Source organism: Cyrtonyx montezumae, unplaced genomic scaffold (genome assembly GCF_038088225.1).
Source record: "Cyrtonyx montezumae isolate F1298 unplaced genomic scaffold, pur_monq_1.0 scaffold_3, whole genome shotgun sequence".
NCBI classification, from domain to species: Eukaryota; Metazoa; Chordata; class Aves; order Galliformes; family Odontophoridae; genus Cyrtonyx; species Cyrtonyx montezumae.
The window spans coordinates 149040571-149055902 of record NW_027072034.1 but is presented as its reverse complement, the minus strand read 5'-3'; the positions used below and the strand labels follow the sequence as shown (position 1 = coordinate 149055902).

Sequence of the window (15332 nt, the reverse complement as noted above, 5' to 3'; positions counted from 1 at the left end):
CTCTAAATAGGGTTATGATTAATCTGGACGTTTGGGAATAAGATGGAAACTGGCAAATGCCTTGTTCAGTTTTACGACTGTAAAGCCAAGTACTGCTGAGCACAGCAGCAGTCTCCCGGCTCATACCGGTTTTTATCAGTTACAAAACCAATCTGTGCTATATTTCAAGCCCAACATAGGCACTCAGGTAATGTGATACATTTTGAACTTAGGCTGAAATTTGATTTACTCCGATGTATATCCACCCCTCTCCTGCTCTATTATATGGGAGATTTTACTGGTTTCTACAGGTACAGTTCAGGATATTGTTACCATATACGATATTTCCTACTCGGCCATTCTTTGACCTTTTTTTACTTGACCTTCCCAGATGATAGGACCAAAGGCTACTAGTGAAATTTTACATCCAACTTTTACATGTCTGGGAGCTGCAGCCTTCTGTATGCCACCTGAAGTGGGACCCAGCTGCCATCCTGGGACAGCAAATGTTCACTATGAATGGCACAGCCACAGGTGGGAGAATGAAACAGGAATGTGTGGCTTTAGAAACCCCAGGAATGCTTCTGTGGGTGGATGGCATGTCCTAACAAAGCAAGTGAGCTGCCACCCTTCCACTGGTTGCGTGAAGCTGCAGGGCAGCTCCAGACTGGTTTTTGCTAGAGGTGCTGGATCTCAATGCAGTAATTCAATTTAGGAATGGACATATTTTGCTAGCTTTTTAAAAATGATAATTCAAAATAAAAGCACATATACCAATCATTAGCACTAATAACACTGCTGTCAGCTGCACGGTGACAAGTGATGTTGCCCTCAAATAGTCAAATGAATGACTCCAGGTGGAAACAAATGTAACTGATGTATTTCTGAGCTTTCTAGGATATTGATTTCAGATCCATTAAAAAAAGGAGCAGATTTCCAAGCTACATAATAGCTCTTATTTCCAACTGAGATTTCCAGACTTTAATCACACCTTTGCTGAGATACTTCTAGTGATTTACTTTTAAAAAAAATAGGTATATAATTTGGAAATATATATCCAGGAGTCCACAGAGGAAGCAGCAATATTCCTTGCTTGCTTTTTTATTGAACTATTTGTGTCATAAAAACATGTTCTCCTTCATACTTTGAACACTGAGACTTAAGTTAAGGAATTAAGTGTTTTCCCAATTTGCCCTCAGCCCAAGCCACAACTTCTGCAATAAGCCCCAACCACACACTGAAAAATCTGTAATAACTTACAGCAGGCATTCTAGGTGGTAGAGCATACTACCACCCTGTAAATAGTAAGAACCAAACAGCATCTAGTTTTGTTCTGTCCTGCTACCTATTCTGTTCGTATTGATGTGTGAAAAACAGCACAATCCAACCATAACCTGGAAGATACCAAGGCTTTAAAATGTTATAGAAGAAAAATCCATTTTTGGTAGTTCCATTTTAGAAACAGCAATCACACATTAGAGAAAGGATAAGTAATTATAACATTAGCCATTGGATTATAAAACAGGCATGAAACAGATTACTCCATGACTACACTTCCCATCATCAAAGCATTCACTGGAATTGCCTTTTCGAAGATTTTACTGGGAGCTTCATGGATTATCAAAAGATGAATAAACGTGCTGTAGTTTTTACAAGTTGCTATTAATCTCTCATGTTAAATAGCACACTGAACAGAACAGTGAAGATGAAACTGAGGGTCATTTTCCATTGCAGCAATTACTTTTTACATTTTCTCAGGTGAATGAGTGAGCTGAACTTACCAAGGGAAAACTGAAGGACGGATGCAGTGGTTGTGTTAAGGCCAGTGGTGGTCTAGAGGAAGAAAAGCAAACAGCAGAGAGATTGTGTTAGGTCAGGAAAAAAATGCATTCATCACTTGTTTTTCTTTGAAAGCGTGGAAAGCCTCTGGATACCTAGATCTCCAATGGATAAAACTATTAATTTCCTCTCCTTTCAGGTTGAGTGATAGTGGACATTGCTGTTATGTCATTTTGATTATTGATAACTCATCATATGTCATAGCTGTTTTCTTTTTTCTTTTTTTAACTGTATTGATGTCTGCCAAATGATGTGAAATGCTGGCTCTTGATCAGTGTTTAGGAGATCTAAAAGATGAACCAACTGTGATCTTTGGCCAGCTTGGATAAACCTGTGTATACACAATTGCTTTTATTTACTTCTCTCAGCACAGAACAAGAAACAAAAAGGATCATAAATAAAGAAAATAACATTAAATAAATATAAAATAATAGAAATATTTAAGGAAATAACATAATCTTAGTCTTCATCAGTAAAACAAACAAAAACTTAGTGGTACTGCGTAATATATACCTGAAATTCTGTAGTAGCATCTACCCAACCATGAAGACCTACAGTCAGGCAAAAAACTCTAAGCAGTTCACTCTGTATTCAGGACACTGCCCATTTGTGATGCTGTCCTTTCTCCCTGTTTCAATACCCTCATACTTCAGTAGTTCAAATTAGGAGACTTTTATAAGATAAAAAGCACAACAGCATTGTGAAGGAGATGGTACCAGCTGTGTTATTTCAAAATTAATTTCAATATATTTTGAAAGTTAAGCTCAACACTACTGCTACATAATAAGCAAGCCAGAAGCACCACTTTAAAAAAATTGACTGATCTAATTATTTTGTGGTGGAGCTGAAAAATCATAGCAACTGTTTAATAAAGAAAAAGAACTACTAGATCATCACCCCAAAAAGATGAGACTCAAAGTTTCGTCCCTTCCCATTTGCAAAAGACTTGGCAGAGATATGATTTATCACTATAAGGCGATGTTGCAGGATAGACAGAAGAAGTAAAAATGTACGAAATGAAAGACCATATCAGCAATAATCAAAAGAAAAAAGGATAAAAAAAAAAAACCACAAGCTGATCAGATAGTAAGTTTACACAATCGTAAAAAATGACATTTAATTAGAAGAGCAGTGACAGCAAATGCCGTAAGAAAATTCATCTGGTAGTTACTGCCAGCTGTGTCTGCAGCCTGGATCTGAAGACCTTGGAGTTGTCCTCCCATGTCAGAACCCATAGACCATAACTTCATGATATTTCCCATTAGAGTACTGATGGACTGATTTCCATTGGGAAATCTGTGATCCGTACTCGTTCAGAACACCATTAATCTGGATATGGCTACAGAGAAGCCAAACTTCAGAGCAAACTCAACCCTAAAAGTAAGGCCTAGGGCTAGCAGAGCTCTATGCTTCGGCTACCAGTGCCAAGCCTGGGATCTGCATGAAGCTGGCTACAAGCAGAATTACTTAGGGGACTTGAATACGCTGATGGATAGGAAATTGAATAGAAGATAACATCAGCAACAGTAATTATAACACTGGGGAACTGCAAAATACAAATAAAAAATGGAGCTCATCAACATAAAAGTGTCATTTTCTTAAAGAACTAGTAATCAATAAAAGAGTAGAGACAATAACTTGGAAGACCCTACTATGGCAGTATTACAAAGGCAATTTTATCAGCATTTTCTACATAATTTCCCCAAGTCACATGGTAAAAGCACAGATTCTTCCATTATCAGGTATTCCTGCTCTCTTTATCTATTATGTAGATATATATGAAAACTAGAGGGAGAAACCTCTCTTCTGTCTGAACTCCCTTATTACAGTGCACATTGCTGCATGAAACTGAACAAAAGCTAATCCAAAATGCAGATGTTTTCTAACTTGTTTAGGACTCATAAGTTCATAAGTTCATAAGGTTGGAAAGGACCTATAAGATCATCTAGTCCAACCATCCTCCTATCACTATCTCTACCCAACTACTAAGTGTAGTGACACAGAACTAATGCTGTCTCTCAGCTACCTGACAGAAGCTTTTCTGTCTTTGGAGAATTTCAGAAAAATATCCATATTATTATGACAATGTATAATCAGAATTTGTATGTATATTCAAGTCCATAAGATTAACAAACTACCTGTTGATAGGACAGCTTTCACCACTCCTTTCCATGTATTAACATCAGCATTTAAATGGCAGCAGGTTAAATCAGCTTGAGTAGGTGATTTTGGTTAAGTGAATGTTTTTTTCCTTTGCAAGTTAGTTTTAACCTGGGCTCGCTTAAAAATTGGTTTACTAAGCAGCTTACCAGTGCTTGTATGGATAGCATCTCTGCCTCCTAGCAATGGTGCAAAAGAACAAAAGGGACTCTGCTTATTCCAGTGCTGGTGTGCGCCAAGTTAAGGTATTTGTGAATTTATAAGAGATGGAGACCTGGTCCTGAGAATGTTCTAGTGGGTGCAGGTGAATATGAGGCATGGCTCTACTATCCAAGCATCTTTTCGTTGAATGACAAAGAATATCAGAAAGATCTTTGCTTTTTTTCCTTTACATTGAGAAGAAAAGGGTCCATGAAGTGGTTTGTTTAGGCATGAGTTTTTCATGTCTTTTTTTTCTGCATATATGCTTAATACAGAGAAAATTTTCTTATAAGTGTTAACAAATGAGAGCTTCACTGAAATGCGCTAAAGATTAGCTGATAATAAGGCTACAAGTGCTTCAGGAGGATGAATGAAAATTTAAGTAATTAATCACAGCTATTAATGATCTGTGAACTAAGTCAGATTTGTTGGGACAGATTCTCAACCACTGCAATAATCTCAAATAGCAATTTTCAAAACTATTTGAAAATTTGCCATTATCTGTACATAATATTTGCTGAAAATATAATTTCCTCTCCTTGGAATATTTCTAAAAGGCAATTATAGACTTTAAGCAAAAACAGGGACACTGCACTTATATCAGCTCTTTTACAATTGCAATCATGTCCCAATATATGTTCATTCTGTCAGGATTGATTCAATATTAGGTATCACATTTATCATGCCAAGTAATAAAGTGCTTTCTGACTTGAGTTATGAGTACCTATTATATAAGCTTACGTTCAATTAATTACGTTGTGCAAGTTCTAATTTCAAAAGCAAAACCCTTTATCAATGTTCAGTAGCTCATATCACCAAGAAATTAAATGTTATCATTTATCACAAAAGGCATTCAGGAAAAAAAAGAGAATATTTTGAGGTAATGTTGAGAATATGTTCAGGTAATGAACATAGAAAACAAAAAAACAAAATGACAACATTTGATCCACAGAAAACCTTTTGAAAAGTCTTGCAAAAGGACTGCTAAGTTCAGATACTGCAGAGAGGAAACCTACTTTTCTCTGAGCTGGCAGGGAGTCTTTAGTAGCTATTTTTCTCTGCAACATCTCTCACACTAGATCTCACTCCAGGATTTTACCAGAGGTAAATTCTCACCAACAGACGCAGACAGTTGGTATTAAACAACCTTTCCCTGCAGCAGCAGGCAGCTACAGGCAGTAAGGAGAGGAGACGGAGGTCAAGGAAGAAAACCAGTAGCTGTCACAGTTGCTGATATAATACATTTTGCAAATTCAACTCCTCTTCCCTTAGTATTTTAAAGCAATAATGTGGAAAAAGGAGCCATGAACAGAAACAGATTTCAAGAGCAATTTCAAGAATGGGACTCAAAAAATACATGAAGATTGGAGAAGTAAAGGAAGTTTAAAACCTTTCGTCAGGAAGGGAAAATTGTATAGCTGCTGAAAGATGGCTACATGTGAATATCAAGTCATTTCAAAGAAAATTAGGATTAAAATCTCCATATTTGAAAATGAACACAAATCAGACCTGTGGTATGAGCAGTGTCCTGCGCTCACCCCAAATATTAAACTCTTCATAAGGATTTGATTTTTCATCAACTTTGCCACAATATTTATAAATACTTTCATTATTAGGCTTCAATCTGTTTATAAGCATGATGATTTTTTCAGCTGATTATTTAATCACACCACTTAGGCATCATAATACTTTTTTTTTTTCCCAAGCTCTTGATGCTATGACAGTGCCATTTTACCATGTGGCAATACAATACAAGAGATACAGTCTGATGCTGGATTTTGAAGTCAATTTGTGATTAATAAAGGTGGGCTAAATTACATACCAGCAGGAAGAAGACATGTAATTAACAACATTTTAAACTACTTGGGACCTTTGGTTTGCTAAATAGATTAGTTAGCAAATAGATTGTTTGCAATAGATTATTTTTCAAGAAGTGTTACCTACCTGAAACAGGGCAACTTAAAATGAGTAAAAAAATGTGGAAAAATAGCCTAGTGGTGTGACTTCATTTCTGTACAGGGCATAAAACAATGCATCTCTTCTCAAGGCAGTTAATGAAGCTTAGCATGTTCAGATAGGAATCAAAGTAGCAGAGAGGCAATTTAGCAGCACTGTCAGGATTCCCCTGCTGGAGCTCACTATGGAGGGAATGACTCAAAGTATCCTTTACCCATAAAATTTATGAATTGCTTTGAAATCTGTCTGTGCCTTTCAGTCACCAGCAACATCTACATTGCATTTGTGCAATTTTGATCTCAGTTAAAGATGTAAAATTAATCCCATTAAAGGAACTGTCAGTGTCTCAAACAAGAAGGTTCTTGGCCAAAACCACTCCTGTTTTATGGCCCTCTTCCATCTATCCTCTTCAAATAGCTCTCCTTAGCCCCTCCCTCCACTCAGAATACTACTGAAAACATGAAAATTAGTTTTGAATCATACAGTCTTCGAACTGCTTTTGTAATTTTTCCGTTCTTTCAAAAAGTCCTATTTTAACTAAATCACTGCAGCTAACTGCTGGTGTCAGCTGCAGCATGTGGGCCTTGGTTATGCATCTTTCAATTAATTTCCCCCACCCAGATGATCCCAAGTTAATGCAAGTTGCACCATGTTGTTTCTTTCAGCAATTTTATGACCAAACTACAACCCAATGAAATTAATTCTGTCACCTTCATCATGACTCAATTTGCTACATACACTTTCCTCAGACTGGCAGGTCATTGCTCATTGAAATCTGTAAGATGCCTTGTTTGCAAGTGATGTTTTACAACCAAATTAACATTTGTCAACAGCAACTAGAAAAAAAGGGACAGCGCTAATAGAAAATGAGAAGAAAAAGGAACCTTGTCTTTATTTCATTGTCAGAAATAAAAAGACAATGATGCCAATTTGACAACAAAGCTGTTACCTCACCTTTCTGTCTTTTTCAGATGTTTTTAATAATGGATATACACTGGATCAAGAGATTTTCCCTTGCAAAAGATTGCAAACCATTTTTTGTTATCATCTATTGTTTTGGGTGTTCCTGTGGTGTTCTTCCACGGCATTATCACCTTTGCTAAAGAGACTGTCTGCTGAACACTAAACCTGCAAAGCACTTACCAGCTCTCGGGGACCATATGGCTCACAGAAAGTGATGGCACTGCCGTGCATAATCACACCACACTGCTCTCCAACCTCACAGTTGCTGCATTCAGACCTGCAGGAAGAACAGAACATGTTCAAAATAGAAATGAGAAAGCATACACTAGAGACTGCATCAGTCATGAAGTCAGAAAAATATGATTGTTATATTTTGACACTCAAACCAGACTGTTTTGCTAACACAAGATCAAGCAGCTCTAAGTCCAGTGTGCTAGATCTGCCTCTTCATAAAGGACCTTGTGGATAGGTAGATAGATACTTGCTCTTGACTGCAAAATATGGGCAGGATCAGGCACAAAACAATGGAGCTCAGTGATTTTATAATGCCACTTTAGATCACAGACACTAAGTAATTCAGAGGTGTTCTAGTTCGCAAAACTTGAAACACCACTTCCAGCTTTCCTGCATCATTTTTATGTGGCTTTGGTTTCACCACCTTTCTCTCTTTCCTTTAATGGAAATGAACAGAATAAACCAATCTGATCTGAATCGAAAATCAGTCTTAGTATATCTTCTATTCCTCTACTGCCCTCATGCAGCATTGATGGAGACTAAGGCCCAGGACAGAGCTTGGCCTTCAGGCAGCCTACCAACAGGGCTGTTGCACTCTGTCCAAATAGGAACAGGAATAGACATTGCAGATTCTAAACCTTGAACCCTCCAGATGCAGGGTTATCTACTCTAAAGGGCAGGCTTAAGGTGGGAGCCAGGCAGGGAGGTGGCACTGAGGCAGGAGAGCTTGTACTGTTCAATGTTTGCCATCTAGGCTGTTGCAATACTGTCTTCAGGCATCCCCTTTAAAACCAAATATAGAAACAACATTTGCTCTGGGGACAAATTCATTGTAAGCAACGGTGAATTCACTCCAAACCTAGCTTCTTGTTGATTTCTTTCTGTACTTTTGATAATTGGTATTTTTAGAGTCTAAAGTGAAATGAACTTCAGTAAGGGGTGCTTAGACTTTTTATTTCTAAGGCTTCTCTCACACAAAGTGCCTTTGCCTGGCCACCTTTTCTGATGCAGAGTGACACAAAAATACACATTCCCATATACACAGCCTAGATTCGGTTTAGTAATTTGCAGAGGCTTGATTTCATTCTTCCTTTTAATTCTCTAATTTCTGGATGGCAGGTCTTAACAGGACTTGTTAAGATATATGATCACAGCATCGATCACAGTTAATTTCTATACAAATTTCCTTGATATTTTTCACTTCTTTTCCTAAATTATGGTGCTTGTTTGTCTTTTAATTAATAAGTGTTGTGCCAAGCCTCTGTCAAATCTTTCTGTAAGCATCTTGGAGCAGGATATTTCTATTCCCAAGCATTTAAGAACCATTTGCACACCATCGGCACAGATAGGACAAATTAAATCTCTGGCTGTCTTGCTGGGAATGGTCCAGTAGAATTGTCAAAGGGTCTACCCAGAGAGCTGGGGCTGAGGGATATATGTTAGACTTTCAGATGCATAGATGTAGTGAATAATTGATTGCACTTGTTATTTTGGGTTTCTTCACTTGGTCCTGGGTCAATTCAATGCATGGCTGGCTTTCATGTGCCCAAGTCTATAACAGAAGTCAAAGATGAATGCTTCTTCCCTCTTCATAAATCACTCCCTTTTTCTAAGATTTCATTAAAGTTAATTTCATTTCCAGTTTCCAGAATAAAGTCAAATTTAAAAAATCTTTGATTTTTTTCTTGTATGGATATATAACTGCAGTCATTCAGCAAATCACATTGATAGCATTTAGTATTTTGAATTTCAGCAGCAAAATTAAATCCTCTAATAAAGTAACACAGTTTCTGTTGAATGACTTTTCAATGAATTAACATTTGCTTACAAAAGCCAGAGTTGGCCATAATTTTATTTTTCAGTATAGCCCAGGAAGAGAGCATATGAGTGAACTGAAGTGTGCTTTAGGGGAAGGCACAGAAACGGGGTTCTTGGTATGTGTGTTTTCTCATTATCTAAATTTTGCTTGATCTCTGAACTCTGGTAGCTGAAGAACATGGGAACAGGCAAAAGAATAATACCTGGAATTCTATAGTATTCTGGCTGCTTATCATCATTATTTTCAATATATGCCCCTACATTCTTGGGTTTTATAGTGGAGAAACTGCTTGAAATCTCCATATTTGCAGAGACAACTACATGGCAGGAAAAACTCACCCCCTAATAAAAGAACACACTACTTAAGCCAAGTGATAATATAACTGTTTAATTATCATATATCAATACATATAAAATGATTTAGCTGTTCATTTATTCTACTCCTGTAATGTGATTCACGAATGTCCTTGTAATACAGCTCTTTCATCACTCCTCATCTTCTCTAGGATGACTCCTCTCATTAGAAATTGTATGACTGTTGGTAATCCTTCTTCCAACCTTTGTGATCTCTTTGAAATGTAATCACTTCTGACAACAAGTTACTCAGCAGCTTGACAGGAATGTATGAAGCTCAGATCATCACCATATTACGCGTTTAGAAAGGACCCAATTTGTTCCTCGCTTGGTGCATACAGTAAGGTTTTCTTTTCCATTCATATAACCAGGAGACAGTATTAAACCCTCTGTCTAGGTGCAGCTTTTTGCTTTCCCACCTGCCTGGTATAAAATCTTATCACACTTAAATCACTTCTGCTTTCTCTTCACACCTGTTTCTCACTGGCATTGTTGACATTTGTCATATTCATCTAGATGTCTTCTCTACAGACTGCCATCACTCTCATCCCCAGCCTAGAGCCCCATCTCTCTCAGCTATTGTTCTTCACTTTGCTGAAGGGAAAACATCTGCTGCTTCCTCATCACTGTTTGTCACCTCGTTTCCCTCTACAATACCTGACTTTGTGGACATTATATTGACTGATGTCTTTTGTGATGTTTGGACTATAAAGAAGGTAAACATCTCAAACTGCCATGAGATTTTAAAACATAAATCTTTCTGAAGTTTAATCCCACAGTGTTAGTGCAATTTGGAAATCACTTTAGGATCTCCTTCTCCTGCCACAAAGATCTCTGCCACTTCTTCGCCCCTGGAAATATCACTGTACCTCTTCATTTCTCATATGCTATGAAGAAGTGATAGAGTCTCTTTCTTGCTGATTTATTTTACTTGCTCATCTTTTCTTCAAATTGTATTTGAGGAGTATATCTTTTGTAAGCGATTGCTGTTTAGAGTGTCAATGGGCTCTGAGATGAACCATGGCACTAAACTGAGAGCGTTTAGCCAACAACAGTTTCCATATAGAGTTTTTCAAATGTACAGAATCCCTTGTTAGCTACATATCTACTGTTAAAGCACAGAGTTCTATCTAGAAGCATGAATTAATGCCAGAACCACTATAATTTTATGCATCTGCTTTCTCTCCTCTCTTAGTCTCAATATTAATTCATTCAGTATAAAGATATTTTTTCTAGATTTGTTCTTGTCTGATGTGTTTTAGTTGCTACATAGCATCATTCTTTATTCTTCTCTGTTATGAGGTTATATGGAGGCAAGACAATTATAGAAGCATGTATCCAATGAACAAGACTATCTTTCACAGATCACCTGCGCTGGTCCTTTCATCCTTTTCTCATTCAGATATCACTTGGCCTTTTATCTTCCAAGGCACAGACTACATGTTTCAGAGAATGCCCAAAATCTTGTTTCTTTGCTGCTACTACAAAGTATTTGTCTTATTTCACAGGATCACAGAATTGTAGAGGTTGGAAGGGACCTCAAGAGATCATCGAATCCAACCCCCAACTAGAACATCATAAAAGCAAATTACATGTCCATGCATTTCTGCCTTAGAAAAGTTTCATTAAGCCTTACCTCCCCTAAAGACTAGAAAACAGGCTTCCCCGTGCAAAGGCTTCCTGTGTTTAAATTTACATGATGCAAATTTCCTTTCTCTACTGAGGAAATCAATTATTTCCACAGTTTCTGGGCTTTCTGAACTAACACACTCCAGCCAGCTCACAGCATATATATCATGAAGCAGTTGTGCTATTAGACTTCTCATTCAGAAATGCTATACAAGTTATGGTCTAATTAATTCTGCAGGTCAGTTGTGAGCTGCTTAGCATGCAGTGTGTGGACCACAGAGTGGGACTCACTTAACTACCTTACACACTGAATACATGTTAGACATGAAAGACATTGGGTATTTATGAATCCACGAGTCAGATTATTTCAGAAAGAAGAGAGATCTTTGAAAAGTACAAGGCAAACATGATTAGAGAAGTGAGGAAGTCCTTGCTAAAAAAAACAAGTTTGTATGTTCCAAAGTTTTGCAACTTTTAGAAATAGTCACATTCTGACAGTATTGCTTGCTGGAAGACAGATGTAGAAAATTCAGTTGGACACACCACACAAGGAAATCTCCATGGTGTAAATCTCCATGGTGGCTGAGTCCCAGGAAAATGAAAGAGAGATGGTCCAGATCCTGCATTCCCTGTACAGAAGCTGTCCCCGTTTCTTCCTTCACCTGATGTTTCCTCACCCGTTGTCTCTTCCTTTCCTCATTCATTCCCACTTCATTTTTTCCTGTTTTCTCTCTGTTACCAAACTTTGATTTTTATCAAGAACCCATTGCCAGATGTTGTGATTTTTCTGTTTACAAAGAGCCCTATCTCGTCCCTTCCTTTCTTCTCACCTCACAGCTCCAGGAAGACTCATGGCTATCCCTCCCATCTTCCTGTGCCTCTGAATGAACAAATAGCTGCTGGGTAAGATGCATCTTTTAATGCATTTGAATGATCAGAATTCTATATTAAAACAGACACTGTCAAAAGCATACAGTGCCGTTGTGCAGAACAGCTGTTTGAGGTGGGGTGGCACAATGGCTCTTCTGAGACTCAGAATTACACACATAAGCTATAAAAGGCTTTGCTTGTGCATTTGGACTGTACACATCTTGCAGGAGTTGTGCATGCAGAGAGTGGAACAGGAGCTGTGACAATGCTAATCACACCAAGCCAGTGTTGCATAGGATCTGGGAAGAAAAGGCCAGAGGAAAATATTAACTCCTCTCTTTTCATCTTTACACAAATAATGGCTTCAGAAATTATTAGAGGGGCTTAGTCTAACTGGCCCCTGGTGACAAGGCGCTGCCGGAGGGTTAGTGCAGCAGGCAGCTGCTCCTGTGCTCAGAGCACAGAGGAGCAGGGCCAGAGTGGGGCTGGAAATCCTGCTCCAGCACTCACTGCAATTGTTTGTGATAAAGATGGGATTTTAGCAGCTGCCAGGGGAAAAATGCAATTTTAGGGGGGATGGTGTAAACCGCTAATAATCCCTGATTTAACTCCCGCAAGACAATCAAATGAGAGTGAGCTTCCTGCCACTAAGGAGGGAGAGCTACTGTAGAAATCCTTTATGCAGAAAAGCTCATGACACCTCATTATAGTTTTATTTGTGCTCCACTTCAATAGAGCCTTGCTGAAAACATCGCTTTTCTGTTGTCATTACAAGAATATCAAGGCGTCCATCACAGGACTGTGGTGAGTTTTAGGACTCCCTTCCACCACACACCTCTGTGCACTGACCCACCAGCCAAGCTGGGTCAAGGTTATTCCATAGGGACCACATCCAAATCTCAGAGACAAAAAGAGCAGGAGATCTGGGCCTCTTTTAGGCTGAAATTTCTCTGTTGAGGCTTCTGAAAAGCAAGGATGAATTTGAAGATAAGAGAGCAATGAATAAATAAATTATGGAGGCTCCCAACAGACAGGCTCTCTGTGAGTTATGAGACATCTGCAGGGAAATAATGCCTCCTCTCATTTCCTTCCACTCAAGTCCATTTAACACGCTGCTGCTAAAGCTATCTACCTTGGCAGCTATTCTGTAACCCATTAAGAGTCCTTGATCTATTCATTCCCATGAAAAAAAAAAAAAAAAGAGTTGGTTAGGTGTTTTTTTTTTTTATATTATAGCATTCCAGGTCCTTAATGCATCTGTCCAGAAAAAAAAAAACATTTAAAGAGATAATACAAAAGGAACAAAAGGAGGAAAGATAGTAGGCATATACTAAAAACTGTTAAAATAAATATATGCAAAAGAAAAATATCTCTAGAATTTCATAAACCATATCCTTTTTACGTAAGATGGTGAAATGTGAAAGACCTGCACATATAGGAAACTGTGAGAGACCTTAATAAAAAGGAAAACTAAGTGAGATTTAAAGGAACAAATGTATTCCTAAATAACAAATGCAGTAACTGCTAAAAGGCACATTTTGTCCAAAACAAATAAAATAACTTACTAACATACCCCTGTCTTGTGTGAATAAAATCAATAAGATGTTGCATTTATGAAATAAATTGAGTTGAAATAAATTGAAATAAATTTCAATTCCAGTTGATTTTCTACTACTAATGTTTTGGAAGTATTTTATCTCAGTTTAAAATGCATTTTATTATAGTTAGCTTTATCAGAAATACCTAGTACGTGAACAGGAAACAAAAAAATATTGAAAAACAAAATTTATGTGTTCAAATTCATTATATTTTCCAAAAAACTGCTCTGATTTGAAGAAATCAACATTTTTACACAAAAACATTCAGCGAGTACAGCTCTACTCCTTGGATTTTTGGATTAATTCAAAATTCGAACTCAATAAGAATTTCCTGCTCACTTCAATGTTCTTTGATTTCTCAATCATTAATAAATTAATTAATAAGGTAATATATTTAGATCTTTATGAAGCAATTATGTAAGGCTACAACAACATGAGCTGTGGTACCTAGTATTTAATAGAATACACTGTAAAAACCAAAATGTTTTAATTTACTAAGCTGTATAAAGAAAATCTGAAACTCACCACATGTTAGGATTCAATTCTTGCTGATGGTAAGAGTCAAAGTCATCTCGTAGGATGATGCTGTCACTATGCATTTCAGCTAGAACAAAAGAAAGCTATATGAAAAAATCCAGTGTAACCAACTTGTGCTTTCCAGTTCTGACAAAGTGTTGTCATCAAATACATGCTTAATGTTTTAACATCTGTTGTTTCTTCTGTAAGTTCAGAAAAGAAAAAAAAAACCAAATACTGAATCCAGAATTTGTAACCAATGGCACAAGGGGAGATAAGATGTCCTCATGAGAGTACTCTGTTTCTACACCTAATCTGTGAATGAAATTATGCAAATGCTTCCATTCATTAACCTGCAAGCTTCGGCCTTCAGCTTTTGCCCTACGTTTACTGTTTCATTTACATATGATGACCAAAACATCCAAACCCCGAAACTTGCACTAGTAGTTGTTTTAAACAGACACTTTCTCTACAAATGCTTGCATGAAATGAATTGTGACTATCACCTACTATTCAAACTGAGCAAAGGCGTGGGAATCTCATCTGCAGTGACCAACTTGCAGCTCAGCTGTTGACAGGTGCAGGTCAGTGCTCTGTGGGACTGCCCTGCTGCTGGGTGCACCTTGGAGGTGCCCAGGGACAAACCTTCACAATAACAATGCTGGTGTGACAGTGTTCTCCCACAGTGGAAGTCATGTGTCCTTACTCAAATGGATGCTCTAATGCAGAGCTAGAAAAAAATCTCTGCAGTGTGATATACTCTGCAAAGCCTCAAAGGCAATAAATAAACAACAATAAAAATCACAATGAAAAAACAACTGATCAGAGTTAGACATAATTCAATTCATTTTATATGAGTTTCATTTTTATTTGAATTCCCCAGAGCTAGTTTTGCATGACCTTGCGGATTGTTTATTATAACAAAGTTAGGGTTTCTGAGTTTTAGTAATAAGAATGACAAATCACCTACCTAGGTGAGGATGTAATGGAGCTTCTGTTGGAGCTGTGGAGAACAAAGACACACAGTGCATGAATATCTGCTGGGATCAGAGCTTAATTGCAGCATTAAAGATCAGTTGGCATAAAACAAATTGTAACAGCATGATCTAATAATCAACTCTTTAGACATTTTAATTACAAAAAATATGACACATTAAGAGTTATAAAAATATAATAGAAGATAAAAAATAAATATTCTCTAAAAATAAGCACCAG

At 37.4% G+C, this 15332-nt stretch overlaps 1 protein-coding gene across 2 annotated transcripts in view; it reads right to left on the bottom strand.

The window, feature by feature from the left end:
- RELN (reelin) overlaps positions 1 to 15332 on the bottom strand; it is a 270835-nt gene that overhangs the window by 138257 nt on the left and 117246 nt on the right. For both annotated transcript variants that reach the window (XM_065743657.1, XM_065743656.1), the window contains exons 5-8: positions 15088 to 15120; positions 14127 to 14205; positions 7279 to 7375; positions 1761 to 1812 (exon numbers count right to left, since the gene is read on the bottom strand). In XM_065743657.1, the coding sequence (XP_065599729.1) occupies positions 1761 to 1812; positions 7279 to 7375; positions 14127 to 14205; positions 15088 to 15120 (261 nt within the window). The remainder of the gene's footprint in view (positions 1 to 1760; positions 1813 to 7278; positions 7376 to 14126; positions 14206 to 15087; positions 15121 to 15332) is intronic.